At 40.4% G+C, this 26,724-nt stretch overlaps 1 protein-coding gene across 2 annotated transcripts in view; it reads right to left on the bottom strand.

Annotated features, from left to right (window-relative positions):
- Window positions 1-207: 207 nt before the first annotated feature.
- lrrtm4l1 (leucine rich repeat transmembrane neuronal 4 like 1) overlaps window positions 208-26,724 on the bottom strand; it is a 71,245-nt gene continuing 44,728 nt past the window's right edge. For both annotated transcript variants that reach the window (XR_317492.3, XM_005949081.3), the window contains exon 3: window positions 208-1,994. Coding sequence is in view for 1 of the 2 variants with exons in the window: in XM_005949081.3 (XP_005949143.1) it covers window positions 1,929-1,994 (66 nt within the window). In the remaining variant the exon portion in view is untranslated. The remainder of the gene's footprint in view (window positions 1,995-26,724) is intronic.

The following is a 26,724-nucleotide window of genomic DNA, read 5'->3' as shown; positions in this document are numbered from 1 at the left end:
TTGAACAGAATGGTCAAACAGAGATCAATGTTCTGCTCTCTAAATTAATGAGGCTAATGTTGGTGTGACAGCATCGACACTCGGGATCTGTGGGGAATCAGACAGATTTCACCATTTGTGAATGGAGACATGAAACAAGTACAAGCTTATTAAATTCCAGTGCATGCCAAAGAAAATGCCTCAAACACATAGCTAGAACCCAAGAAAAATGATTAATGAATATTTTAATTGGACCAATTCATATTGCTCACCAATAAAGTCATTATTTTCTTTATAAAACATACTGTCGAAAGTGAATAAAGAATACAGCTGCTTACTAAATATCAACAAATTCAAGGGAGGAGGGACAGAAATTTACAATAGAAAATTATCATTTTCCGCCGTAGAAAGGTTATGTCGAGAGGTCCAAAACAAACAATCCAAAACTCGGTGTGTCAAACTCAAAACGAATGAAACACAAGCACACGCAGGAACTACACACAGCAACATCTGCACTCTCCTTTGAGGAGAGAGGCGGGCTGATTATCTTAAGGAAAGTGAAGCATGTATTAAACAAAAGTCATACAATGTAAAGCAGTGCTCAGAGTTATCTTCCTTATGAAGACTGTAATTGTAAGATTTTTTTTTTCTCCACAAAGACATACACATTATACACATGAGAAAAGCCGATTCAGTAATGGAGCACTGCTGTACGTCAGGGGTGTTGAGGCTAGCTTAAGATTTTTTTGGGGGGAGGGGGGGTTATTTCATTTAAAAGAACCATTCCTGGATCTGTTATGGCTCTTATTTGGGAGAGCCAAAAGCCAAGAAGTATCCATTTGGCTCTTTGGTATTTGTCATTGAAAACTGCAGAAACACATATATATATTTATATATATAAAGTACAACGTTAACGACATTATAATTTCAGAAAATCACATTTTATCCTTGATAGGACTTTTTTTTCTTTTATCCCCTCATTTGCGTTTGATTGCCCTTGCTGTCCTCCAAATCGTACAAGACAGTCAAAGTTTGATTGCAGTTAATGACAACTTAAAAAAACAATTTCAAAAAAGCAAATAAACAAACATCTTCACCAAATGTTATTGGCTGGGGGATAGTTTGCCTTCTTCAGGCAATTTTCCACAAGCTCCAAATGGAGATTCCAGCTGCTTACTTAATTTCCACCAGACGTCAGACTTCCTCTTTACTGGCAGGTGCTTAAAAACTCAGTGACTCGTTCCATAAATTTTCTGCTCCAGTGAGGCACATTTACATCATAGCCTTTGAATAGTCTTTCTTTAAAAAAAAAAAAAAAGTAAAAAAAGTGAAAAATGACAGAACGATGCTTCATATGGAAACAAAATATGCAAGCCCACTTTAAATTATACACAGATTAGTTAACAGATTAGTTAACTAATTAGTTAACAGATCACCATTACTTGTTCAGTGCATTTTCATTGACGACTCATTGCTCGGTTTACACTTTTTAAAGCATCTTGAATTTGTACAGTGCCTCGTTGTCCTCATGGAGACAATAAGCTGTTAATATCTATACAATAAGCTTGGTTGTTGTTCATAATCATCCAGTTAGTTTTCATGAGTTTTCATCAAAAGGTCTACTGTGCAACATACAGTAAGATTGTATGTTCACAATCATCAGTGTCAGTATCTGTGTAGTGATGACGCGATGTGATGGAACGGAGCAAAGCCAATGACCAAAGACCACAGGCCAAAAAAAGACATTAGAAAATTTTAAGAAAAAAAAAAAAAGACAGTAGTGTCTCCTTGTGTTGGTCCGTGGTTGCCTTTGTTAGCGTGGAATGCCATTGTAAGTGTGTCCTTAAATGTGAACTATGGGAGTAGGATCCTGGTGGGTTCTCTGCATATGTCTCTCTCCTTGCGTCTCTGTGGTTTGCTGCATCATCCGAAAGCAGTCCGTTTGAGGGTTAATGGATGGTAGGCAAATCTCCCAACCAGGCACCGGGTAGGGGGCGTGGACATGTATACTCATTCTGCAAGAACAGAAAAAAAAATACAATGAAGACCATTTAACAGTTGGCCTGCACCAGTTACAGAGGTGGTGGTTACAATGTAAAGTTAATTACAGTGCCCAGTGATTTGATAACAGTACAATGGGGCTGTGACAGTGCCAGCAAAGCAAATTAGGGTAAGCAATTAAGCAGATGATGAAATCCCATAAGCTTAGATAACTTGGAAGGCTGAGGTGGAGTGACTTCCCAAATGTCTCACAAAGATTAAAAGGCAGCTCAGCACACAAGTATTCTTTTTGAAAATGTTAATTAAAGCTGAAATTAAAATATTAAATTTTTCACTTTAGTCGGTAACTGTTTACTACTCTTTGATGATTAACATACAACTGGATTAATTATTATAACAATTTTAATGAATTATTATGGTTATTGAAAGAGGAACATTTTCCCCCGTTATTTTTCAGACTCTTGTTTTTAGAACAACGTGTTCCTGAAAAAAATATATAGAGTAACTTTTGCATTATACATATCCATCCATCCCTCATCTGTGTGTTTGGACTGTGGGAGGAAGTAGCTGGAGAGAAGATGTAAAGACCCCAGACATGATTAAAACGCAGGACTATCTTATTGTGGGGCAACAGTGCTAACCGCTACACCACCATGCTCTGAGTATCTTGATGCATGCTCAATCATCCAGGTAAGAAAATCACAAAAGGTTAATTCCTGATCCTCTGGACATAGTGTTTTCAGTGGGAGAAATGTTTTATGGACGAACCTTATTATAAGGTTCATCGACGAACATTGCCATTGTTCGTTAGTCGTGCTAGTTTTAGTCATTATGTAAATGTACTGTTTATAAGGCTGGAGAAACTTGCAGTCAGCTGAGAGTGAAGACGTCACTTGGATGAGTGGCGAAGCGTTTCGTCCACTGAAAAAGTCCAGATGAACAGAGTCAACTTTTTGGTCATGCTCTCAGCAGTTGTCTTTCTATCCATGTTAATTCTCTGACAGACCTAGTGACCTGTGCAGAGTGCACCCTGGGGGATAAGTGCATGGTCACACCTAAATACAGGGATAATAAAAGGCTCATTTCTATCACACAGCACATTGGATACACTAGAAAAAGTAAATTAGAAATCATCACAGGTGAATAATTTGGAACAGTTTAAATGTCAGTGCTTTCCCACAGGTCAAGTCAACCTTGTTGAGATGCTGCAAATAAGTAAGAATTTTGTTTGACATTTTACTCTAACCTGCTATGAACTGATCTCCACACGGAAAAAAAAAGGCAAAGGCACACTCAGCCTCCTTATCCAATTTTGCCTCTGAGCATTTTTTTTCTCAGACCCTTTACAACTTAACCTTTAAAAGAGCCTATTTGTGACTTGGCTACAGGTAAATCCACATTGCATTAATAAGAAAAAAAAATGCTCAGAGTTTTGACAGGCTAAGCAATTTCTAAAGCTTTCTGAATCTGCTCAAAATTATTCCAGCTCAACTTTTTGCTGCTCAAGCTGAGATTGTTGTCAGTGTGAAGCAGATCTCTGTAACAAAGGGCTCAGACGAGTATGCCCCGAGCAGAACTTTGATTTAAACGTTATCAAACAGGCTGACAAGTCTTCACTCCACTCTTTATCTACCTCTCAGGTGGATGTGAAAGAAGTGGAGACAGCTGCACAAATTGTCATACCTTAGACAATTTCAACATAGCACAAAAACAGAAACAACTTGCAGCAAAACCTCAGACTGTGCATCTCTGAACACATGTGTAGCAACACAGAGACAATAAAGTGCACAACTCTCTGCAGACACACGCCTAAATGGAAGGAAATAATCCTATCAGGTACTGTGCCATCAGATCATCCACTCAGTAATTTCTGCCGTTAATCAGTATTGCAGACTTAATTTATCACATTGCAAACAGTATGCAGAATATGAGTGTCATTTGTTCATCTTGTAAAACATAATCAAATCCTGGCAAGGTGTACAAGTTACTTTATACAGATTTATAAAAAAAATACAATTATATATGCATAAACAAGCACTGAATTTCAGCCATCAGTCAGCAAGATATATGGAAAGGTCTTGAATAGATCTTCATAAATATGCATGTAACAGATGTGCCTGCAATCCTGGTAGATTCACAAATGCACTCAGTTGATATCCTCCCATGCATCCAATTGGCACATATCATTTTTAAGTTGCTTTAGTGTGCCTATAGTTGCTGCTGTGGCTACAAGCCACTTTGACACTTACAGTAACTCTATCCAAAGTCTGTTGTTGCAGATGCCTTCTCTGTTCTGTACCCGGGGCTGTTATTGCTTTTGCTGCTGCTCTGTGCATTGATGGGCAAAGAGGTCCCCTAACAACACATCACAACCAAATATAAATTGATGCAGAACTGTAGTGGTCCTGATTACAGTTTGCACAGTCTGTACTTTGCATTCCAGAAACAACTTGGAACATTACAGAATGTGGTCAGAATGGCTGTAATTTTAATCTGTATTCAAGAGCTATTCTTCACATAACTTGCTGAGTGATGGCAGAAGTGAGGACTGATGATAAAAGCCCACAATTTCCACATGTTAATTAATGAGCTTTATGTTGTTGTCTTGCATTTGTGCACTGCAATTATGCAAAATGTCCTCTTTTTAGCACAGTGCAGACTTTCCTTCACGGCTACTGACATCTGAGCTGAGCTATTGCAAAACTCATTATGGTCCTTCAAGATGATTTTCTTGAATTGCTTGGGCAAATGAGTGCTATTGTAATAAACACTTAAGCTTATACCTCTTCAAACACTTCCAGTGCAAACAGCCATTAAATGGTCAGTGGCTTTTAAAGCTATACGTTTTATATCCTCACATGCTGGATGTCTAAGAATATCTTTGTTTCCAGACTCCATCATTCAAATCACTTCTACTGGTGAAAAAAGAAAAGATCATTAACGTCCTTCACAGCAACAGTGAAGGTTGTCCTATCCCCCCCTCAAAAAAACAAAAAACAAACAAACAAAACAAAAAAAAAAACAGTGAAGGTTGCCGTTACACAGCAATGAAGAAGTTTTGTCACCAGTCATCAGAAAAACGGACTTCACTTAAGCAGTTAAGTATTTTCTTATTGTAGAAAAATGACATTTTTTCTCTCCTGTTGCTTTCCCACCATTGTTTAGCAGGACAGCTGGAGAGCAATGCTGACCTTTTTTTTTTTTTTTAAAAACCATAGCAAAATGTATTTGCAAGGGCATTTGACTTCTTCACCTGCTTGTTAAAACCTCTGCAGGAACTACTGGTATATTCAATGAAGCAACACATATGCTGGTGTGCTTTCTTTTTTCTAGTAGCTTTCTCGGAGTTTAAAACAGGTGGGAAAAAGCTCAATAAATTCTATATTCAGGGGTCCCTGCCTCCCACCACTGAAAAATTGCAATATGTGGTAGAAGTGTAGCTGCTGTTTACTTACAACTGAAAATCACAGAGAACCTATTTCACTGTGCCACACACACACACACACACACACACACACACAAAAAAAATCTCCCCCACATTGCAGCCCTTTCCAGGCATCTGAACTGACAAACTTAATGTCCACAGTAAAGCCAGTAGGCGATAAGATAGTCCAAAAGAGAATCCAAAAATTTGAGGAAGATTTCTTTCTTTTTTTTTTTTTTTTATCCAAATGACACGTCTACTTTGTTATTTTAGATCTCTTGCCAACCCATAACCATCCACCCTCTTGGATGCTTGTGCAGTCCTGCTAGTTGTTCAGAAAAGAAGACATAAGAAGCTGGCGTTGATCCTGGTGGTTTCAAAATGGACAGTTCCCCCTAAATACACAGACAGAGATGGCTTGGCTTTTGTAGCACCAACCTCATCAGTCCCCCTATACAGATTTACTGGGGACAGAAGTGATGTGTAGGGTTCAGCCTCTCAGGGAGTAACATTGTGAATAGGCCTGGCACAGAAATCTAGGGCCGTCTGCTGTAGTGGCATTACTTAGGGCGATTGTGGCTCAAGAGTTGACAGTTCGTCTTGTACTCGGAAAGTTGCAGGTTGGACAGTCTCGGTCGTTGTGTCCTTGGGCAAGACACTTCACCCGTTGCCTACTGGTGGTGGTCAGAGGGCCCGGTGGCGCCAGTGTCCGGCAGCCTCGCCTCTGTCAGTGCGCCCCAGGGTGGCTGTGGCTACAATGTAGACTTGCCATCACCAGTGTGTGAATGTGTGTAGGTGGGTGAATGGGTGGGTGGATGACTGAATGTAGTGTAAAGCGCTTTGGGGTCCATAGTGACTAAGTAAAGCGCTATACAAGTGCAGGCCCTTACTTTGAAACACAAAGCATGTCCCCAAAAGTAGTACTGTATGAAGGCTCATGATTTATTCATAGTGAATCAAGTCCCACATTCCAACTCATGTACTAAACAGTTGTGGATGATATTGTTGATAAGTATCCCCAGTACTCTAATCTTTTACTGTCACTCTCGATAACAGTGAAATTAATTTTCAGATGAAGCCTGCTTATACAAGAGTATTCCATAGTCAATGTAAGTATGACTTAATAATTTCTTGAAAAATTATGCATACAACCAGGGCCCATAAATGTGAGCCCTTTGCTTGTAAGCTTTCTTTTTTGAGTAAAATAAGTATTGCACTACTCTAACACAGCTATGAATAAATTCAAGATAGCAAGAAGGTTTCTGGGTTTCAATCTGCTGGCTGGGGCTTTCTGGTGTAGAGTTTGTATGTTTCCCCTAAGCCTGGATGGGTTCTCTCTGGATATTCTGATTTCCAACCGCAGTCTAAAGATATGTATACAAGGTTAAGAGTTGATTCTTAATTGGTCATAGGTGTGAATGTGGTTGTCTCTATGTATTAGCCCTGTGATGGACTAGCAACCTGTCCACAGTATACCCTGCTTCTCAACCAATGACAACTGGGCTAGGCGCCAGCCCCACTGTATGCCTAAATTGCATTAGTGGTTAAGAGTTTCTATGGCCTTCTGTATTTGATTAGCAGTGGGAAATTAGTTGTTCCAAAAATGACCAAGTTGTTAAAGTGTGTACAGATGTATTTATTCAACGTTTGATAAACAGTTCTTATTTATCTCTATGTATTTATTTTTGTGTTTTGTACTTTCTGATCTTGGCACAAAAATCAAATCCATGGTGAAAGTCATGTTTCATTTCATCTGACATTGTAAGATTTGAAAATAAAGGTTAATTATATTTGAGCCTGCTGGTTTTGAATGATCAGTTATATTTAATTTCAGTATATAATTTTAACAGTCTAAAATACGTGTGGATGAATATTAGATTCAGATAGAATGCAATGCTAAAATCTTGACACTAATTTAACAGACTGAAAAGACTTCAAAAACAGCACAAAGGGGATGCTATAATAAACCACAGAACATTTTTGTAGTTTTTTTAGGCTACAAATACATCTAATCTAGTTCTAAAATCATAATTTGACAACTACTAGGCCTACAGTTTTAATAGTATTCAAACCTTTAATCAAGTTTTTTGAAGGCAATATGAGTTTCCAAGGATTGTTTTATGATTTTCATCATGGACTGACAGGTGTTTTAATCCAACCTTTGAGCAAGCTTTCTACACGCTGTGAAGTGCTTTCATATTAGGCTTGCTTCTGTCTTTAGTCTCTGTTCACTGACATGCGATTGCTTTTTTCAGCATTTGGACCTCAGTGTCAGAAGAAAGCCAGTACAATAATTTCATTTTAGAGACCTAGCGAATCCAGTTTCCGGTCTAGTTCCAAAATTCTCTCTCTCTTAACTTTCACACCAACCCACTGCATAACCCCCATCTCTGTGGGTTTGTGACTGCCGATTTCAGAATTCCTATGTCATATCTTGCGCGCGTGCGCACACACACACACACACACACACACACACCTGTAAAACCTATATTCTTGATCACTAATTAGGATTTATAATTGACACTTTATGTTGTGAGGGAATGTACTGGCTGTGAGTGCTGTGAGAGTGATTTGTGTTGTGTATATTGGCTGTATGGTTGCTGGTGTTTTTGTTACTCATTCTTGCAGAATATTATCTGAAACCATGCTCTGTAAACAAAGTGCTGCCAAATGACTTCATTATTTGGCTATTTGATTTGTGTTAGAATCATAGTTGCAAAATCATATGGGTGCAGGATGAAAAGAGGATGGGTTTCCATTAAAGTTAAAGTTAATTCTGAAAAAAATTCCAGATAATCAACAAAAGAAAATGTGACTTAAAATGCATTTCTTTGAAAATATCAGTCCTCTGTAATATGCTATTTATATTCTCTCTATATATGCCCTGTGGTGGGCAGATGTCAGTTTCTATTTCACAAAAGTATTCTATTAAATGTTTTGGAATTAAAGTCCACTCAAACATAGTCATACAATTGAATGACAAGCAGCTTCACAACCACTTATATTGCCACCTATTATCTTGGGACAAATTAAGCGGATAAATGATCCTGAGTTGATTCCAGGCATTTGGAATCAGAAGCTGCCAATTTGTATTTGGTAGCTGTTCACTGGAACTCTCTGTGAAGAGCTGTATAGTGATGAAATACAAGCGAAGGAGGACATCTTTAGACCAAAAGACGAAGAGATATAAAAACTGTAGGAGTAGAAAAACAATCTGGTGCAAAGAAGGGAAAAAACTGGAATGAAGTTGCCAGCTGGTTAACACCCAAAGGCCTGGAAGATCATTAAAGAAAACTAAAGTGAATGATCACAGAATCCTTTGGCAAAGTCGCTGTCAAAATCTGCAATTGATAGATGCTCTCATGTATGAAGTCCAGAGAATTTAAGGTTATTCCAAGTGGGGGGGGGAAACCCCGGACAAAAACCTATATATTTCAAATTAGGTTGGTTTGTATAATTGGATAATCTGAGAATGTGGGAGTATGTACATAAATGGAAATAATTCCTAAACAGTTAACACAGTACTTTTGTTAAAGCACTTTAATTGATCCTAAAGTTCTGCATTTAAATCATGCCTTGATTGTTTACCACAGAATTTGGCTGTGGTATAAAAATAAAAATGTATAAAAAGTGTATTAAAATGACCTGAAAGAGCCAAAAACAAAAAACAAAAAACCCCCAGACAAAATCTATTCTATCCACTCATGTACCCTAATTAAGGTGGGCTTAATCATTCCATCTTTTTCTCACCCTCGTTCTCTTCTCGTGCATCTGAGGTCTGAAGCAGCCAGAGCTGCACCTAGGCAGCTGCCCAAACCACAGCTGTTCTGATTTTGACACACAGCGCATTCTGTGTGTCAAAATCAGAACAGGATAGTGCTCAGTTAACCTCCCCACAACCTAACAACCTTTCTGGTTGGAAATCCAGCTTTGCAGTGTCGCTCAGAAGACACACAGCCGCTGCTGCCTGTTTTTTTTTTTTTTTTTTTACAATTGATTATGCTTTTTCACAATGGAATGTCAATATTTTAAAATATTCAATGCAATCAAATAGTTAATATACAGTGGGGCAAAAAAGTATTTAGTCAGCCACCGATTGTGCAAGTTCCCCCACCTAAAATGATGACAGAGGTCAGTAATTTGCACCAGAGGTACACTTCAACTGTGAGAGACAGAATGTGAAAAAAAAATCCATGAATCCACATGGTAGGATTTGTAAAGAATTTATTCGTAAATCAGGGTGGAAAATAAGTATTTGGTCAATAACAAAAATACAACTCAATACTTTGTAACATAACCTTTGTTGGCAATAACAGAGGTCAAACGTTTACTATAGGTCTTTACCAGGTTTGCACACACAGTAGCTGGTATTTTGGCCCATTCCTCCATGCAGATCTTCTCGAGAGCAGTGATGTTTTGGGGCTGTCGCCGAGCAACACGGACTTTCAACTCCCGCCACAGATTTTCTATGGGGTTGAGGTCTGGAGACTGGCTAGGCCACTCCAGGACTTTCAAATGCTTCTTACGGAGCCACTCCTTTGTTGCCCGGGCGGTGTGTTTTGGATCATTGTCATGTTGGAAGACCCAGCCTCGTTTCATCTTCAAAGTTCTCACTGATGGAAGGAGGTTTTGGCTCAAAATCTCACGATACATGGCCCCATTCATTCTGTCCTTAACACGGATCAGTCGTCCTGTCCCCTTGGCAGAAAAACAGCCCCATAGCATGATGTTTCCACCCCCATGCTTCACAGTAGGTATGGTGTTCTTGGGATGCAACTCAGTATTCTTCTTCCTCCAAACACGACGAGTTGAGTTTATACCAAAAAGTTCTACTTTGGTTTCATCTGACCACATGACATTCTCCCAATCCTCTGCTGTATCATCCATGTGCTCTCTGGCAAACTTCAGACGGGCCTGGACATGCACTGGCTTCAGCAGCGGAACACGTCTGGCACTGCGGGATTTGATTCCCTGCCGTTGTAGTGTGTTACTGATGGTGACCTTTGTTACTTTGGTCCCAGCTCTCTGCAGGTCATTCACCAGGTCCCCCCGTGTGGTTCTGGGATCTTTGCTCACCGTTCTCATGATCATTTTGACCCCACGGGATGAGATCTTGCGTGGAGCCCCAGATCGAGGGAGATTATCAGTGGTCTTGTATGTCTTCCATTTTCTGATGATTGCTCCCACAGTTGATTTTTTCACACCAAGCTGCTTGCCTATTGTAGATTCACTCTTCCCAGTCTGGTGCAGGTCTACAATACTTTTCCTGGTGTCCTTCGAAAGCTCTTTGGTCTTGGCCATGGCGGAGTTTGGAGTCTGACTGTTTGAGGCTGTGGACAGGTGTCTTTTATACAGATGATGAGTTCAAACAGGTGCCATTCATACAGGTAACGAGTGGGGGACAGAAAAGCTTCTTACAGAAGACGTTACAGGTCTGTGAGAGCCAGAGATTTTCCTTGTTTGAGGTGACCAAATACTTATTTTCCACCCTAATTTACGAATAAATTCTTTACAAATCCTACCATGTGATTCATGGATTTTTTTTTCACATTCTGTCTCTCACAGTTGAAGTGTACCTCTGGTGCAAATTACTGACCTCTGTCATCATTTTAAGTGGGGGAACTTGCACAATCAGTGGCTGACTAAATACTTTTTTGCCCCACTGTATGCTGACAGACTGCACTGTGCTTCTATTAGTCAAAGCCCGTCCAATCAGGCTTTTTTATTTACAGTCTATAATTGTATAGAATTTGATGCAGTTGACAATATTGTCCTATTTGTCTTAAAGGGCTTTTTCTGTTAGGGTAAGGAAGTTTTCCTTTAACTCTTCTCTGACCTTTGGGGTTCTGCAAGGCTCAATCCGAGACCAGTTATTATTCTCTTTTTAGATCCTTGCTTTAGCCAGCATCTCAATCTTTTTTTTTTTGGCATTTCTTATCATTTTTATGCAAAAGACATTTAGCTGCATATGTCTTAAGCCTCACCAGCTGGATATGCTGTCCAACCTAGTTCTCTTTTTATCCCAGATAACTGACTGGCTCTCCAACAATGACCTTGTTTTAAATTCCAATAAGACTGAGGTCATGATTATGGCTCCTCCTGAAAAGCTTTTAAGAATTAGTGCAGTGATTGCTTCCTTTTGTTCATCTGCGAACTCCAGTGTTCGCAATCTCAGTGAAATATTTGATCACATTCCTCTCTTTCTCTCACTTAGGGGACACTCATTTGGGAGCTATAGTCTGTTCCCCTGAATTGGAGGAAATTGTTCATGCATTTGTGTCATTGCATCTAGATTACTGTAATATTAGATAAATCATCTCTTTCCCACCTCTAAGCGATACAAAATGTTACAGCCATGCTCATTACATAATCTAGCAAACAAGTTGACATTACCCTAATTTTATACTTTCTATATTGGCTTCCATGTATTTTGAGAATTAATTTTAAAATTCTCATACTTTCAGTGGTGGGAATGAGAATCAGCACCTCCAAATCTGAGGCCATGGTCCTCAGCCGGAAAAGGGTGGAGTGTCCACTCCGGGTCAGGGACGAGACCCTGCCCCAAGTGGAGGAGTTTAAGTATCTCGGGGTCTTGTTCACGAGTGATGGGAGAAGGGAGCCGGAGATCGACAGATGGATTGGCGCAGCGGCTGCAGTGATGCGGCCGCTGTACCAGTCTGTTGTGGTGAAAAGAGAGCTGAGTGTAAAAGCAAAGCTCTCAATTTACCGGTCAATCTACGTCCCTACCCTCACCTATGGTCACGAGCTGTGGGTAGTGACCAAAAGAACGAGATCGCGGATACAAGCGGCGGAAATGAGCTTCCTCCAAAGGGTGGCTGGCCTCTCCCTTAGAGATAGGGTGAGAAGTTCGGCCATCCGGGAGGGGCTCAGAGTAGAGCAGCTGCTCCTCCACATCGAAAGGAGCCAGCTGAGGTGGTTCGGGCATCTGACAAGGATGCCTCCTGGGTGAGGTGTTCCAGGGCATGTCCCACCGGGAGGAGGCCCCGGGGCAGACCCAGGACACGCTGGAGAGATTATATCTCTCGGCTGGCCTGGGAACGCCTTGGTGTTCCCCCGGATAAGCTGGAGGAGGTGGCTGGGGAGAGGGAGGTCTGGGCTTCTCTGCTTAGGCTGCTGCCCCCGTGATCCGGTCCCGGATAAGCGGAAGAAAATGGATGGATCATACTTTCATACAGAGCATTAAATCGACTAGCTCCAGACTATTTATCTAATCCTAACCCTAACCTACTTCTTATTAAACACACCATTGACACCATGGTGTGTGACCATTGATTAACAACCACTGACCAAAACCCACTGATCAATGGCCATGAGTACCATTCACAGAGAGTTGGGGAATGGCTGCAATCACAGCATTGTAAGATGGCAAAAGATGTACCATTAGGCCCCTCCTCGATTCAGAGATGGTCTTTCCCTTTTCACGTAAATGGCTTCCTTGACTCCGCGCTCAAACCAGCGTTCCTCCCTGTCCAAGATGTGTACATCCTCATCATTGAAAGAGTGTCCACTGGCCTGTAGGTGTAGATGTACATAGACTGCAGAGTCCTGGCCTGATGAGGTAGCATATCTGTGTTGTGCCATCCGCTTCGCCAAAGGTTGTTTGGTTTTTCCGATGTATAAATCCTGGCAATCCTCCTGGCACAACACAGAAGAGCTACCTCATCAGGCCAGGACTCTGCAGTCTATTTACACCTACAGGCCAGTGGACACTCTTCCAATGATGAGGATGTACACATCTTGGACAGGGAGGAACGTTGGTTTGAGTGCGGAGTCAAGGAAGCCATTTACGTGAAAAGGGAAAGACCATCTCTGAATCGAGGAGGGGCCTAATGGTACATCTTTTGCCATCTTACAATGCTGTGATTGCAGCCATTCCCCAACTCTCTGTGAATGGTACTCATGGCCATTGATCAGTGGGTTTTGGTCAGTGGTTGTTAATCAATGGTCACACACCATGGTGTCAATGGTGTGTTTAATAAGAAGTAGGTTAGGGTTAGGATTAGATAAATAGTCTGGAGCTAGTCGATTTAATGCTCTGTATGAAAGTATGATCCATCCATTTTCTTCCGCTTATCCGGGACCGGATCACGGGGGCAGCAGCCCAAGCAGAGAAGCCCAGACCTCCCTCTCCCCAGCCACCTCCTCCAGCTTATCCGGGGGAACACCAAGGCGTTCCCAGGCCAGCGAGAGATATAATCTCTCCAGCGTGTCCTGGGTCTGCCCCGGGGCCTCCTCCCGGTGGGACATGCCTGGAACACCTCGACCCAGGGGGCATCCTTGTCAGATGCCCGAACCACCTCAACTGGCTCCTTTCGATGTGGAGCAGCAGCTGCTCTACTCTGAGCCCCTCCCGAATGGCCGAACTTCTCACCCTATCTCTAAGGGAGGAGGCCAGCCACCCTTTGGAGGAACCTCATTTCGCCGCCTGTATTCACGATCTCGTTCTTTTGGTCACTACCCACAGCTCGTGACCATAGGTGAGGGTAGGGACGTAGATTGACCGGTAAATTGAGAGCTTTGCTTTTACACTCAGCTCTCTTTTCACCACAACAGACTGGTACAGCGGCCGCATCACTGCAGCCGCTGCGCCAATCCATCTGTCGATCTCCGGCTCCCTTCTCCCATCACTCGTGAACAAGACCCCGAGATACTTAAACTCCTCCACTTGGGGCAGGGTCTCGTCCCTGACCCGGAGTGGACACTCCACCCTTTTCCGGCTGAGGACCATGGCCTCAGATTTGGAGGTGCTGATTCTCATTCCCACCACTGAAAGTATGAGAATTTTAAAATTAATTCTCAAAATACCTGGAAGCCAATATAGAAAGTATAAAATTAGGGTAATGTCAACTTGTTTGCTAGATTATGTAATGAGCATGGCTGTAACATTTTGTATCGCTTAGAGGTGGGAAAGAGATGATTTATCTAATATTACAGTAATCTAGATGCAATGACACAAATGCATGAACAATTTCCTCCAATTCAGGGGAACAGACTATAGCTCCCAAATGAGTGTCCCCTAAGTGAGAGAAAGAGAGGAATGTGATCAAATATTTCACTGAGATTGCGAACACTGGAGTTCGCAGATGAACAAAAGGAAGCAATCACTGCACTGATTCTTAAAAGCTTTTCAGGAGGAGCCATAATCATGACCTCAGTCTTATTGGAATTTAAAACAAGGTCATTGTTGGAGAGCCAGTCAGTTATCTGGGATAAAAAGAGAACTAGGTTGGACAGCATATCCAGCTGGTGAGGCTTAAGACATATGCAGCTAAATGTCTTTTGCATAAAAATGATAAGAAATGCCAAAAAAAAAAAAGATTGAGATGCTGGCTAAAGCAAGGATCTAAAAAGAGAATAATAACTGGTCTCGGATTGAGCCTTGCAGAACCCCAAAGGTCAGAGAAGAGTTAAAGGAAAACTTCCTTACCCTAACAGAAAAAGCCCTTTAAGACAAATAGGACAATATTGTCAACTGCATCAAATTCTATACAATTATAGACTGTAAATAAAAAAGCCTGATTGGACGGGCTTTGACTAATAGAAGCACAGTGCAGTCTGTCAGCATACAGTGGGGCAAAAAAGTATTTAGTCAGCCACCGATTGTGCAAGTTCCCCCACTTAAAATGATGACAGAGGTCAGTAATTTGCACCAGAGGTACACTTCAACTGTGAGAGACAGAATGTGAAAAAAAAATCCATGAATTCACATGGTAGGATTTGTAAAGAATTTATTCGTAAATTAGGGTGGAAAATAAGTATTTGGTCACCTCAAACAAGGAAAATCTCTGGCTCTCACAGACCTGTAACGTCTTCTGTAAGAAGCTTTTCTGTCCCCCACTCGTTACCTGTATGAATGGCACCTGTTTGAACTCATCATCTGTATAAAAGACACCTGTCCACAGCCTCAAACAGTCAGACTCCAAACTCCGCCATGGCCAAGACCAAAGAGCTTTCGAAGGACACCAGGAAAAGTATTGTAGACCTGCACCAGACTGGGAAGAGTGAATCTACAATAGGCAAGCAGCTTGGTGTGAAAAAATCAACTGTGGGAGCAATCATCAGAAAATGGAAGACATACAAGACCACTGATAATCTCCCTCGATCTGGGGCTCCACGCAAGATCTCATCCCGTGGGGTCAAAATGATCATGAGAACGGTGAGCAAAGATCCCAGAACCACACGGGGGGACCTGGTGAATGACCTGCAGAGAGCTGGGACCAAAGTAACAAAGGTCACCATCAGTAACACACTACAACGGCAGGGAATCAAATCCCGCAGTGCCAGACGTGTTCCGCTGCTGAAGCCAGTGCATGTCCAGGCCCGTCTGAAGTTTGCCAGAGAGCACATGGATGATACAGCAGAGGATTGGGAGAATGTCATGTGGTCAGATGAAACCAAAGTAGAACTTTTTGGTATAAACTCAACTCGTCGTGTTTGGAGGAAGAAGAATACTGAGTTGCATCCCAAGAACACCATACCTACTGTGAAGCATGGGGGTGGAAACATCATGCTATGGGGCTGTTTTTCTGCCAAGGGGACAGGACGACTGATCCGTGTTAAGGACAGAATGAATGGGGCCATGTATCGTGAGATTTTGAGCCAAAACCTCCTTCCATCAGTGAGAACTTTGAAGATGAAACGAGGCTGGGTCTTCCAACATGACAATGATCCAAAACACACCGCCCGGGCAACAAAGGAGTGGCTCCGTAAGAAGCATTTGAAAGTCCTGGAGTGGCCTAGCCAGTCTCCAGACCTCAACCCCATAGAAAATCTGTGGCGGGAGTTGAAAGTCCGTGTTGCTCGGCGACAGCCCCAAAACATCACTGCTCTCGAGAAGATCTGCATGGAGGAATGGGCCAAAATACCAGCTACTGTGTGTGCAAACCTGGTAAAGACCTATAGTAAACGTTTGACCTCTGTTATTGCCAACAAAGGTTATGTTACAAAGTATTGAGTTGTATTTTTGTTATTGACCAAATACTTATTTTCCACCCTGATTTACGAATAAATTCTTTACAAATCCTACCATGTGGATTCATGGATTTTTTTTCACATTCTGTCTCTCACAGTTGAAGTGTACCTCTGGTGCAAATTACTGACCTCTGTCATCATTTTAGGTGGGGGAACTTGCACAATCGGTGGCTGACTAAATACTTTTTTGCCCCACTGTATATTCTAAATTTGATTGCATAAATGAAATTTTAAAATATTAGACATTCCATTGTGAAAAAGCATAATCAATTGTAAAAAAAAAAAAAAAAAAACAGGCAGCACGGCTGTGTGTCTTCTGAGCGACACTGCAAAGCTGGATTTCCAACCAGAAAGGTTGTTAGGTTGTGGGGAGGTTAACTGAGCACTATCCTGTTCTGATTTTGACACACAGAATGCGCTGTGTGTCAAAATCAGAACAGCTGTGGTTTGGGCAGCTGCCTAGGTGCAGCTCTGGCTGCTTCAGACCTCAGATGCACGAGAAGAGAACGAGGGTGAGAAAAAGATGGAATGATTAAGCCCACCTTAATTAGGGTACATGAGTGGATAGAATAGATTTTGTCTGGGGGTTTTTTGTTTTTTGTTTTTGGCTCTTTCAGGTCATTTTAATACACTTTTTATACATTTTTATTTTTATACCACAGCCAAATTCTGTGGTAAACAATCAAGGCATGATTTAAATGCAGAACTTTAGGATCAATTAAAGTGCTTTAACAAAAGTACTGTGTTAACTGTTTAGGAATTATTTCCATTTATGTACATACTCCCACATTCTCAGATTATCCAATTATACAAACCAACCTAATTTGAAATATATAGGTTTTTGTCCGGGGTTTCCCCCCCCACTTGGAATAACCTTAAATTCTCTGGACTTCATACATGAGAGCATCTATCAATTGCAGATTTTGACAGCGACTTTGCCAAAGGATTCTGTGATCATTCACTTTAGTTTTCTTTAATGATCTTCCAGGCCTTTGGGTGTTAACCAGCTGGCAAGTTCATTCCAGTTTTTTCCCTTCTTTGCACCAGATTGTTTTTCTACTCCTACAGTTTTTATATCTCTTCGTCTTTTGGTCTAAAGATGTCCTCCTTCGCTTGTATTTCATCACTATACAGCTCTTCACAGAGAGTTCCAGTGAACAGCTACCAAATACAAATTGGCAGCTTCTGATTCCAAATGCCTGGAATCAACTCAGGATCATTTATCCGCTTAATTTGTCCCAAGATAATAGGTGGCAATATAAGTGGTTGTGAAGCTGCTTGTCATTCAATTGTATGACTATGTTTGAGTGGACTTTAATTCCAAAACATTTAATAGAATACTTTTGTGAAATAGAAACTGACATCTGCCCACCACAGGGCATATATAGAGAGAATATAAATGGCATATTACAGAGGACTGATATTTTCAAAGAAATGCATTTTAAGTCACATTTTCTTTTGTTGATTATCTGGAATTTTTTTCAGAATTAACTTTTAACTTTAATGGAAACCCATCCTCTTTTCATCCTGCACCCATATGATTTTGCAACTATGATTCTAACACAAATCAAATAGCCAAATAATGAAGTCATTTGGCAGCACTTTGTTTACAGAGCATGGTTTCAGATAATATTCTGCAAGAATGAGTAACAAAAACACCAGCAACCATACAGCCAATATACACAACACAAATCACTCTCACAGCACTCACAGCCAGTACATTCCCTCACAACATAAAGTGTCAATTATAAATCCTAACTAGTGATCAAGAATATAGGTTTTACAGGGTGTGTGTGTGTGTGTGTGTGTGTGTGTGTGTGTGTGTGTGTGTGTGTGTGTGTGTGCGCGCGCGCAAGATATGACATAGGAATTCTGAAATCGGCAGTCACAAACCCACAGAGATGGGGGTTATGCAGTGGGTTGGTGTGAAAGTTAAGAGAGAGAGAATTTTGGAACTAGACCGGAAACTGGATTCGCTAGGTCTCTAAAATGAAATTATTGTACTGGCTTTCTTCTGACACTGAGGTCCAAATGCTGAAAAAAGCAATCGCATGTCAGTGAACAGAGACTAAAGACAGAAGCAAGCCTAATATGAAAGCACTTCACAGCGTGTAGAAAGCTTGCTCAAAGGTTGGATTAAAACACCTGTCAGTCCATGATGAAAATCATAAAACAATCCTTGGAAACTCATATTGCCTTCAAAAAACTTGATTAAAGGTTTGAATACTATTAAAACTGTAGGCCTAGTAGTTGTCAAATTATGATTTTAGAACTAGATTAGATGTATTTGTAGCCTAAAAAAACTACAAAAATGTTCTGTGGTTTATTATAGCATCCCCTTTGTGCTGTTTTTGAAGTCTTTTCAGTCTGTTAAATTAGTGTCAAGATTTTAGCATTGCATTCTATCTGAATCTAATATTCATCCACACGTATTTTAGACTGTTAAAATTATATACTGAAATTAAATATAACTGATCATTCAAAACCAGCAGGCTCAAATATAATTAACCTTTATTTTCAAATCTTACAATGTCAGATGAAATGAAACATGACTTTCACCATGGATTTGATTTTTGTGCCAAGATCAGAAAGTACAAAACACAAAAATAAATACATAGAGATAAATAAGAACTGTTTATCAAACGTTGAATAAATACATCTGTACACACTTTAACAACTTGGTCATTTTTGGAACAACTAATTTCCCACTGCTAATCAAATACAGAAGGCCATAGAAACTCTTAACCACTAATGCAATTTAGGCATACAGTGGGGCTGGCGCCTAGCCCAGTTGTCATTGGTTGAGAAGCAGGGTATACTGTGGACAGGTTGCTAGTCCATCACAGGGCTAATACATAGAGACAACCACATTCACACCTATGACCAATTAAGAATCAACTCTTAACCTTGTATACATATCTTTAGACTGCGGTTGGAAATCAGAATATCCAGAGAGAACCCATCCAGGCTTAGGGGAAACATACAAACTCTACACCAGAAAGCCCCAGCCAGCAGATTGAAACCCAGAAACCTTCTTGCTATCTTGAATTTATTCATAGCTGTGTTAGAGTAGTGCAATACTTATTTTACTCAAAAAAGAAAGCTTACAAGCAAAGGGCTCACATTTATGGGCCCTGGTTGTATGCATAATTTTTCAAGAAATTATTAAGTCATACTTACATTGACTATGGAATACTCTTGTATAAGCAGGCTTCATCTGAAAATTAATTTCACTGTTATCGAGAGTGACAGTAAAAGATTAGAGTACTGGGGATACTTATCAACAATATCATCCACAACTGTTTAGTACATGAGTTGGAATGTGGGACTTGATTCACTATGAATAAATCATGAGCCTTCATACAGTACTACTTTTGGGGACATGCTTTGTGTTTCAAAGTAAGGGCCTGTATTTGTATAGCGCTTTACTTAGTCACTATGGACCCCAAAGCGCTTTACATACATCAGTCATCCACCCATTCACACACACATTCACACACTGGTGATGGCAAGTCTACATTGTAGCCACAGCCACCCTGGGGCGCACTGACAGAGGCGAGGCTGCCGGACACTGGCGCCACCGGGCCCTCTGACCACCACCAGTAGGCAACGGGTGAAGTGTCTTGCCCAAGGACACAACGACCGAGACTGTCCAACCTGCAACTTTCCGAGTACAAGACGAACTGTCAACTCTTGAGCCACAATCGCCCTAAGTAATGCCACTACAGCAGACGGCCCTAGATTTCTGTGCCAGGCCTATTCACAATGTTACTCCCTGAGAGGCTGAACCCTACACATCACTTCTGTCCCCAGTAAATCTGTATAGGGGGACTGATGAGGTTGGTGCTACAAAAGCCAAGCCATCTCTGTCTGTGTATTTAGGGGGAACTGTCCATTTTGAAACCACCAGGATCAACGCCAGCTTCTTATGTCTTCTTTTCTGAACAACTAGCAGGACTGCACAAGCATCCAAGAGGGTGGATGGTTATGGGTTGGCAAGAGATCTAAAATAACAAAGTAGACGTGTCATTTGGATAAAAAAAAAAAAAAAAGAAAGAAATCTTCCTCAAATTTTTGGATTCTCTTTTGGACTATCTTATCGCCTACTGGCTTTACTGTGGACATTAAGTTTGTCAGTTCAGATGCCTGGAAAGGGCTGCAATGTGTTTTTTGTGAGTGTGTTTTGTGTGTGTGTGTGTGTGTGTGTGTGTGTGTGTGTGTGTGTGGTGGGGTTGTTTGTGTGACAGGAAATAGTTTCTGTGATTCTCAGTTGTAAGTAAACAGCAGCTACACTTCTACCACATATTGCAATTTTTCAGTGGTGGGAGGCAGGGACCCCTGAATAAGAATTTATTGAGCTTTTTCCCACCTGTTTTAAACTCCGAGAAAGCTACTAGAAAAAAGAAAGCACACCAGCATATGTGTTGCTTCATTGAATATACCAGTAGTTCCTGCAGAGGTTTTAACAAGCAGGTGAAGAAGTCAAATGCCCTTGCAAATACATTTTGCTATGGTTTTTAAAAAAAAAAAAAAAAGGTCAGCATTGCTCTCCAGCTGTCCTGCTAAACAATGGTGGGAAAGCAACAGGAGAGAAAAAATGTCATTTTTCTACAATAAGAAAATACTTAACTGCTTAAGTGAAGTCCGTTTTTCTGATGACTTGTGACAAAACTTCTTCATTAGCTGTGTAACGGCAACCTTCACTGTTTTTTTTTTTTTTTGTTTGTTTGTTTTTTGTTTTTTTGAGGGGGGGATAGGACAACCTTCACTGTTGCTGTGAAGGACGTTAATGATCTTTTCTTTTTTCACCAGTAGAAGTGATTTGAATTATGGAGTCTGGAAACAAAGATATTCTTAGACATCCAGCATGTGAGGATATAAAACGTATAGCTTTAGAAGCCACTGACCATTTAATGGCTGTTTGCACTGGAAGTGTTTGAAGAGGTATAAGCTTAAGTGTTTATTACAATAGCACTCATTTGCCCAAGCAATTCAAGAAAATCATCTTGAAGGACCATAATGAGTTTTGCAATAGCTCAGCTCAGATGTCAGTAGCCGTGAAGGAAAGTCTGCACTGTGCTAAAAAGAGGACATTTTGCATAATTGCAGTGCACAAATGCAAGACAACAACATAAAGCTCATTAATTAACATGTGGAAATTGTGGGCTTTTATCATCAGTCCTCACTTCTGCCATCACTCAGCAAGTTATGTGAAGAATAGCTCTTGAATACAGATTAAAATTATAGCCATTCTGACCACATTCTGTAATGTTCCAAGTTGTTTCTGGAATGCAAAGTACAGACTGTGCAAACTGTAATCAGGACCACTACAGTTCTGCATCAATTTATATTTGGTTGTGATGTGTTGTTAGGGGACCTCTTTGCCCATCAATGCACAGAGCAGCAGCAAAAGCAATAACAGCCCCGGGTACAGAACAGAGAAGGCATCTGCAACAACAGACTTTGGATAGAGTTACTGTAAGTGTCAAAGTGGCTTGTAGCCACAGCAGCAACTATAGGCACACTAAAGCAACTTAAAAATGATATGTGCCAATTGGATGCATGGGAGGATATCAACTGAGTACATTTGTGAATCTACCAGGATTGCAGGCACATCTGTTACATGCATATTTATGAAGATCTATTCAAGACCTTTCCATATATCTTGCTGACTGATGGCTGAAATTCAGTGCTTGTTTATGCATATATAATTGTATTTTTTTTATAAATCTGTATAAAGTAACTTGTACACCTTGCCAGGATTTGATTATGTTTTACAAGATGAACAAATGACACTCATATTCTGCATACTGTTTGCAATGTGATAAATTAAGTCTGCAATACTGATTAACGGCAGAAATTACTGAGTGGATGATCTGATGGCACAGTACCTGATAGGATTATTTCCTTCCATTTAGGCGTGTGTCTGCAGAGAGTTGTGCACTTTATTGTCTCTGTGTTGCTACACATGTGTTCAGAGATGCACAGTCTGAGGTTTTGCTGCAAGTTGTTTCTGTTTTTGTGCTATGTTGAAATTGTCTAAGGTATGACAATTTGTGCAGCTGTCTCCACTTCTTTCACATCCACCTGAGAGGTAGATAAAGAGTGGAGTGAAGACTTGTCAGCCTGTTTGATAACGTTTAAATCAAAGTTCTGCTCGGGGCATACTCGTCTGAGCCCTTTGTTACAGAGATCTGCTTCACACTGACAACAATCTCAGCTTGAGCAGCAAAAAGTTGAGCTGGAATAATTTTGAGCAGATTCAGAAAGCTTTAGAAATTGCTTAGCCTGTCAAAACTCTGAGCATTTTTTTTTCTTATTAATGCAATGTGGATTTACCTGTAGCCAAGTCACAAATAGGCTCTTTTAAAGGTTAAGTTGTAAAGGGTCTGAGAAAAAAAATGCTCAGAGGCAAAATTGGATAAGGAGGCTGAGTGTGCCTTTGCCTTTTTTTTTCCGTGTGGAGATCAGTTCATAGCAGGTTAGAGTAAAATGTCAAACAAAATTCTTACTTATTTGCAGCATCTCAACAAGGTTGACTTGACCTGTGGGAAAGCACTGACATTTAAACTGTTCCAAATTATTCACCTGTGATGATTTCTAATTTACTTTTTCTAGTGTATCCAATGTGCTGTGTGATAGAAATGAGCCTTTTATTATCCCTGTATTTAGGTGTGACCATGCACTTATCCCCCAGGGTGCACTCTGCACAGGTCACTAGGTCTGTCAGAGAATTAACATGGATAGAAAGACAACTGCTGAAGAGCCAAAAAGTTGACTCTGTTCATCTGGACTTTTTCAGTGGGACGAAACGCTTCGCCACTCATCCAAGTGACTTCTTCACTCTCAGCTGACTGCAAGTTTTCCAGCCTTATAAACAGTACATTTACATAATGACTAAAACTAGCACGACTAACTGAACAATGGCAATGTTCGTCGATGAACCTTATAATAAGGTTCGTCCATAAAACATTTCTCCCACTGAAAACACTATGTCCAGAGGATCAGGAATTAACCTTTTGTGATTTTCTTACCTGGATGATTGAGCATGCATCAAGATACTCAGAGCATGGTGGTGTAGCGGTTAGCACTGTTGCCCCACAATAAGATAGTCCTGCGTTTTAATCATGTCTGGGGTCTTTACATCTTCTCTCCAGCTACTTCCTCCCACAGTCCAAACACACAGATGAGGGATGGATGGATATGTATAATGCAAAAGTTACTCTATATATTTTTTTCAGGAACACGTTGTTCTAAAAACAAGAGTCTGAAAAATAACGGGGGAAAATGTTCCTCTTTCAATAACCATAATAATTCATTAAAATTGTTATAATAATTAATCCAGTTGTATGTTAATCATCAAAGAGTAGTAAACAGTTACCGACTAAAGTGAAAAATTTAATATTTTAATTTTAGCTTTAATTAACATTTTCAAAAAGAATACTTGTGTGCTGAGCTGCCTTTTAATCTTTGTGAGACATTTGGGAAGTCACTCCACCTCAGCCTTCCAAGTTATCTAAGCTTATGGGATTTCATCATCTGCTTAATTGCTTACCCTAATTTGCTTTGCTGGCACTGTCACAGCCCCATTGTACTGTTATCAAATCACTGGGCACTGTAATTAACTTTACATTGTAACCACCACCTCTGTAACTGGTGCAGGCCAACTGTTAAATGGTCTTCATTGTATTTTTTTTTCTGTTCTTGCAGAATGAGTATACATGTCCACGCCCCCTACCCGGTGCCTGGTTGGGAGATTTGCCTACCATCCATTAACCCTCAAACGGACTGCTTTCGGATGATGCAGCAAACCACAGAGACGCAAGGAGAGAGACATATGCAGAGAACCCACCAGGATCCTACTCCCATAGTTCACATTTAAGGACACACTTACAATGGCATTCCACGCTAACAAAGGCAACCACGGACCAACACAAGGAGACACTACTGTCTTTTTTTTTTTTTATTAAAATTTTCTAATGTCTTTTTTTGGCCTGTGGTCTTTGGTCATTGGCTTTGCTCCGTTCCATCACATCGCGTCATCACTACACAGATACTGACACTGATGATTGTGAACATACAATCTTACTGTATGTTGCACAGTAGACCTTTTGATGAAAACTCATGAAAACTAACTGGATGATTATGAACAACAACCAAGCTTATTGTATAGATATTAACAGCTTATTGTCTCCATGAGGACAACGAGGCACTGTACAAATTCAAGATGCTTTAAAAAGTGTAAACCGAGCAATGAGTCGTCAATGAAAATGCACTGAACAAGTAATGGTGATCTGTTAACTAATTAGTTAACTAATCTGTTAACTAATCTGTGTATAATTTAAAGTGGGCTTGCATATTTTGTTTCCATATGAAGCATCGTTTTGTCATTTTTTTTTTAATTTTTTTTTTTTTTTTTTTTTTTTTTTTTAAAGAAAGACTATTCAAAGGCTATGATGTAAATGTGCCTCACTGGAGCAGAAAATTTATGGAACGAGTCACTGAGTTTTTAAGCACCTGCCAGTAAAGAGGAAGTCTGACGTCTGGTGGAAATTAAGTAAGCAGCTGGAATCTCCATTTGGAGCTTGTGGAAAATTGCCTGAAGAAGGCAAACTATCCCCCAGCCAATAACATTTGGTGAAGATGTTTGTTTATTTGCTTTTTTGAAATTGTTTTTTTAAGTTGTCATTAACTGCAATCAAACTTTGACTGTCTTGTACGATTTGGAGGACAGCAAGGGCAATCAAACGCAAATGAGGGGATAAAAGAAAAAAAAGTCCTATCAAGGATAAAATGTGATTTTCTGAAATTATAATGTCGTTAACGTTGTACTTTATATATATAAATATATATATGTGTTTCTGCAGTTTTCAATGACAAATACCAAAGAGCCAAATGGATACTTCTTGGCTTTTGGCTCTCCCAAATAAGAGCCATAACAGATCCAGGAATGGTTCTTTTAAATGAAATAACCCCCCCTCCCCCCAAAAAAATCTTAAGCTAGCCTCAACACCCCTGACGTACAGCAGTGCTCCATTACTGAATCGGCTTTTCTCATGTGTATAATGTGTATGTCTTTGTGGAGAAAAAAAAAATCTTACAATTACAGTCTTCATAAGGAAGATAACTCTGAGCACTGCTTTACATTGTATGACTTTTGTTTAATACATGCTTCACTTTCCTTAAGATAATCAGCCCGCCTCTCTCCTCAAAGGAGAGTGCAGATGTTGCTGTGTGTAGTTCCTGCGTGTGCTTGTGTTTCATTCGTTTTGAGTTTGACACACCGAGTTTTGGATTGTTTGTTTTGGACCTCTCGACATAACCTTTCTACGGCGGAAAATGATAATTTTCTATTGTAAATTTCTGTCCCTCCTCCCTTGAATTTGTTGATATTTAGTAAGCAGCTGTATTCTTTATTCACTTTCGACAGTATGTTTTATAAAGAAAATAATGACTTTATTGGTGAGCAATATGAATTGGTCCAATTAAAATATTCATTAATCATTTTTCTTGGGTTCTAGCTATGTGTTTGAGGCATTTTCTTTGGCATGCACTGGAATTTAATAAGCTTGTACTTGTTTCATGTCTCCATTCACAAATGGTGAAATCTGTCTGATTCCCCACAGATCCCGAGTGTCGATGCTGTCACACCAACATTAGCCTCATTAATTTAGAGAGCAGAACATTGATCTCTGTTTGACCATTCTGTTCAAGGTGATGCTGCAGGCCTCACCATGCCTCTAATTATGCTTCCTGTGTAATGTGCTGCGTATCTCAAGAGGGGGCCCTGCTTCGTGAATTTGCTCCACATTTGCTGCGCTTGGAACATGTCAGGCTGTCAGCTCAGAGGTCCAGATGGCCAATCTGTCGGGCAGTCTTTATACTCTTCTCTACCTTTATCCCCCTGCAACTCCCCCTTGCTCACACTTTCTTCCTCCTTGTTGGGTGCCCATACTTGAGTCGTTTTTAGTTTCTTTATATTATTATGACATACAAGGCCAATCCTATGCATAACAGTCTCACTCTTAATCCTTTCTTCCCCTCCATCTGCCTCAAAGCGTCAGTGGACTCAAATTTATCAAAGGAGATTTGTTCCTGATACTATCTAGCTATACGGATTATAAAACTTGTTGCAAATAAGTTATGTTTGAAATGGGTAAAACAAAAAGATTAACACCATATACTTCAATAATGTAGGTTTCATTTCTGGGCTGTTCCATTCGAGTGCAGTAGCTTCACGGAGCTGATGAAGTCAGCTGGTCATGTGTCAAAGTTGTGAAATTTCCAATGGGAGTGAATGGAAGTGTGAGTGGTTCATTAATCTCTCT

Source organism: Haplochromis burtoni, unplaced genomic scaffold (assembly GCF_018398535.1).
Source record: "Haplochromis burtoni strain Fernald_Lab_line unplaced genomic scaffold, NCSU_Asbu1 Contig_533, whole genome shotgun sequence".
In the NCBI taxonomy this organism is placed as follows: Eukaryota; Metazoa; Chordata; class Actinopteri; order Cichliformes; family Cichlidae; genus Haplochromis; species Haplochromis burtoni.
Note: the sequence above shows the minus strand (reverse complement) of the source record. Positions and strands in the feature narration are given on the sequence as shown.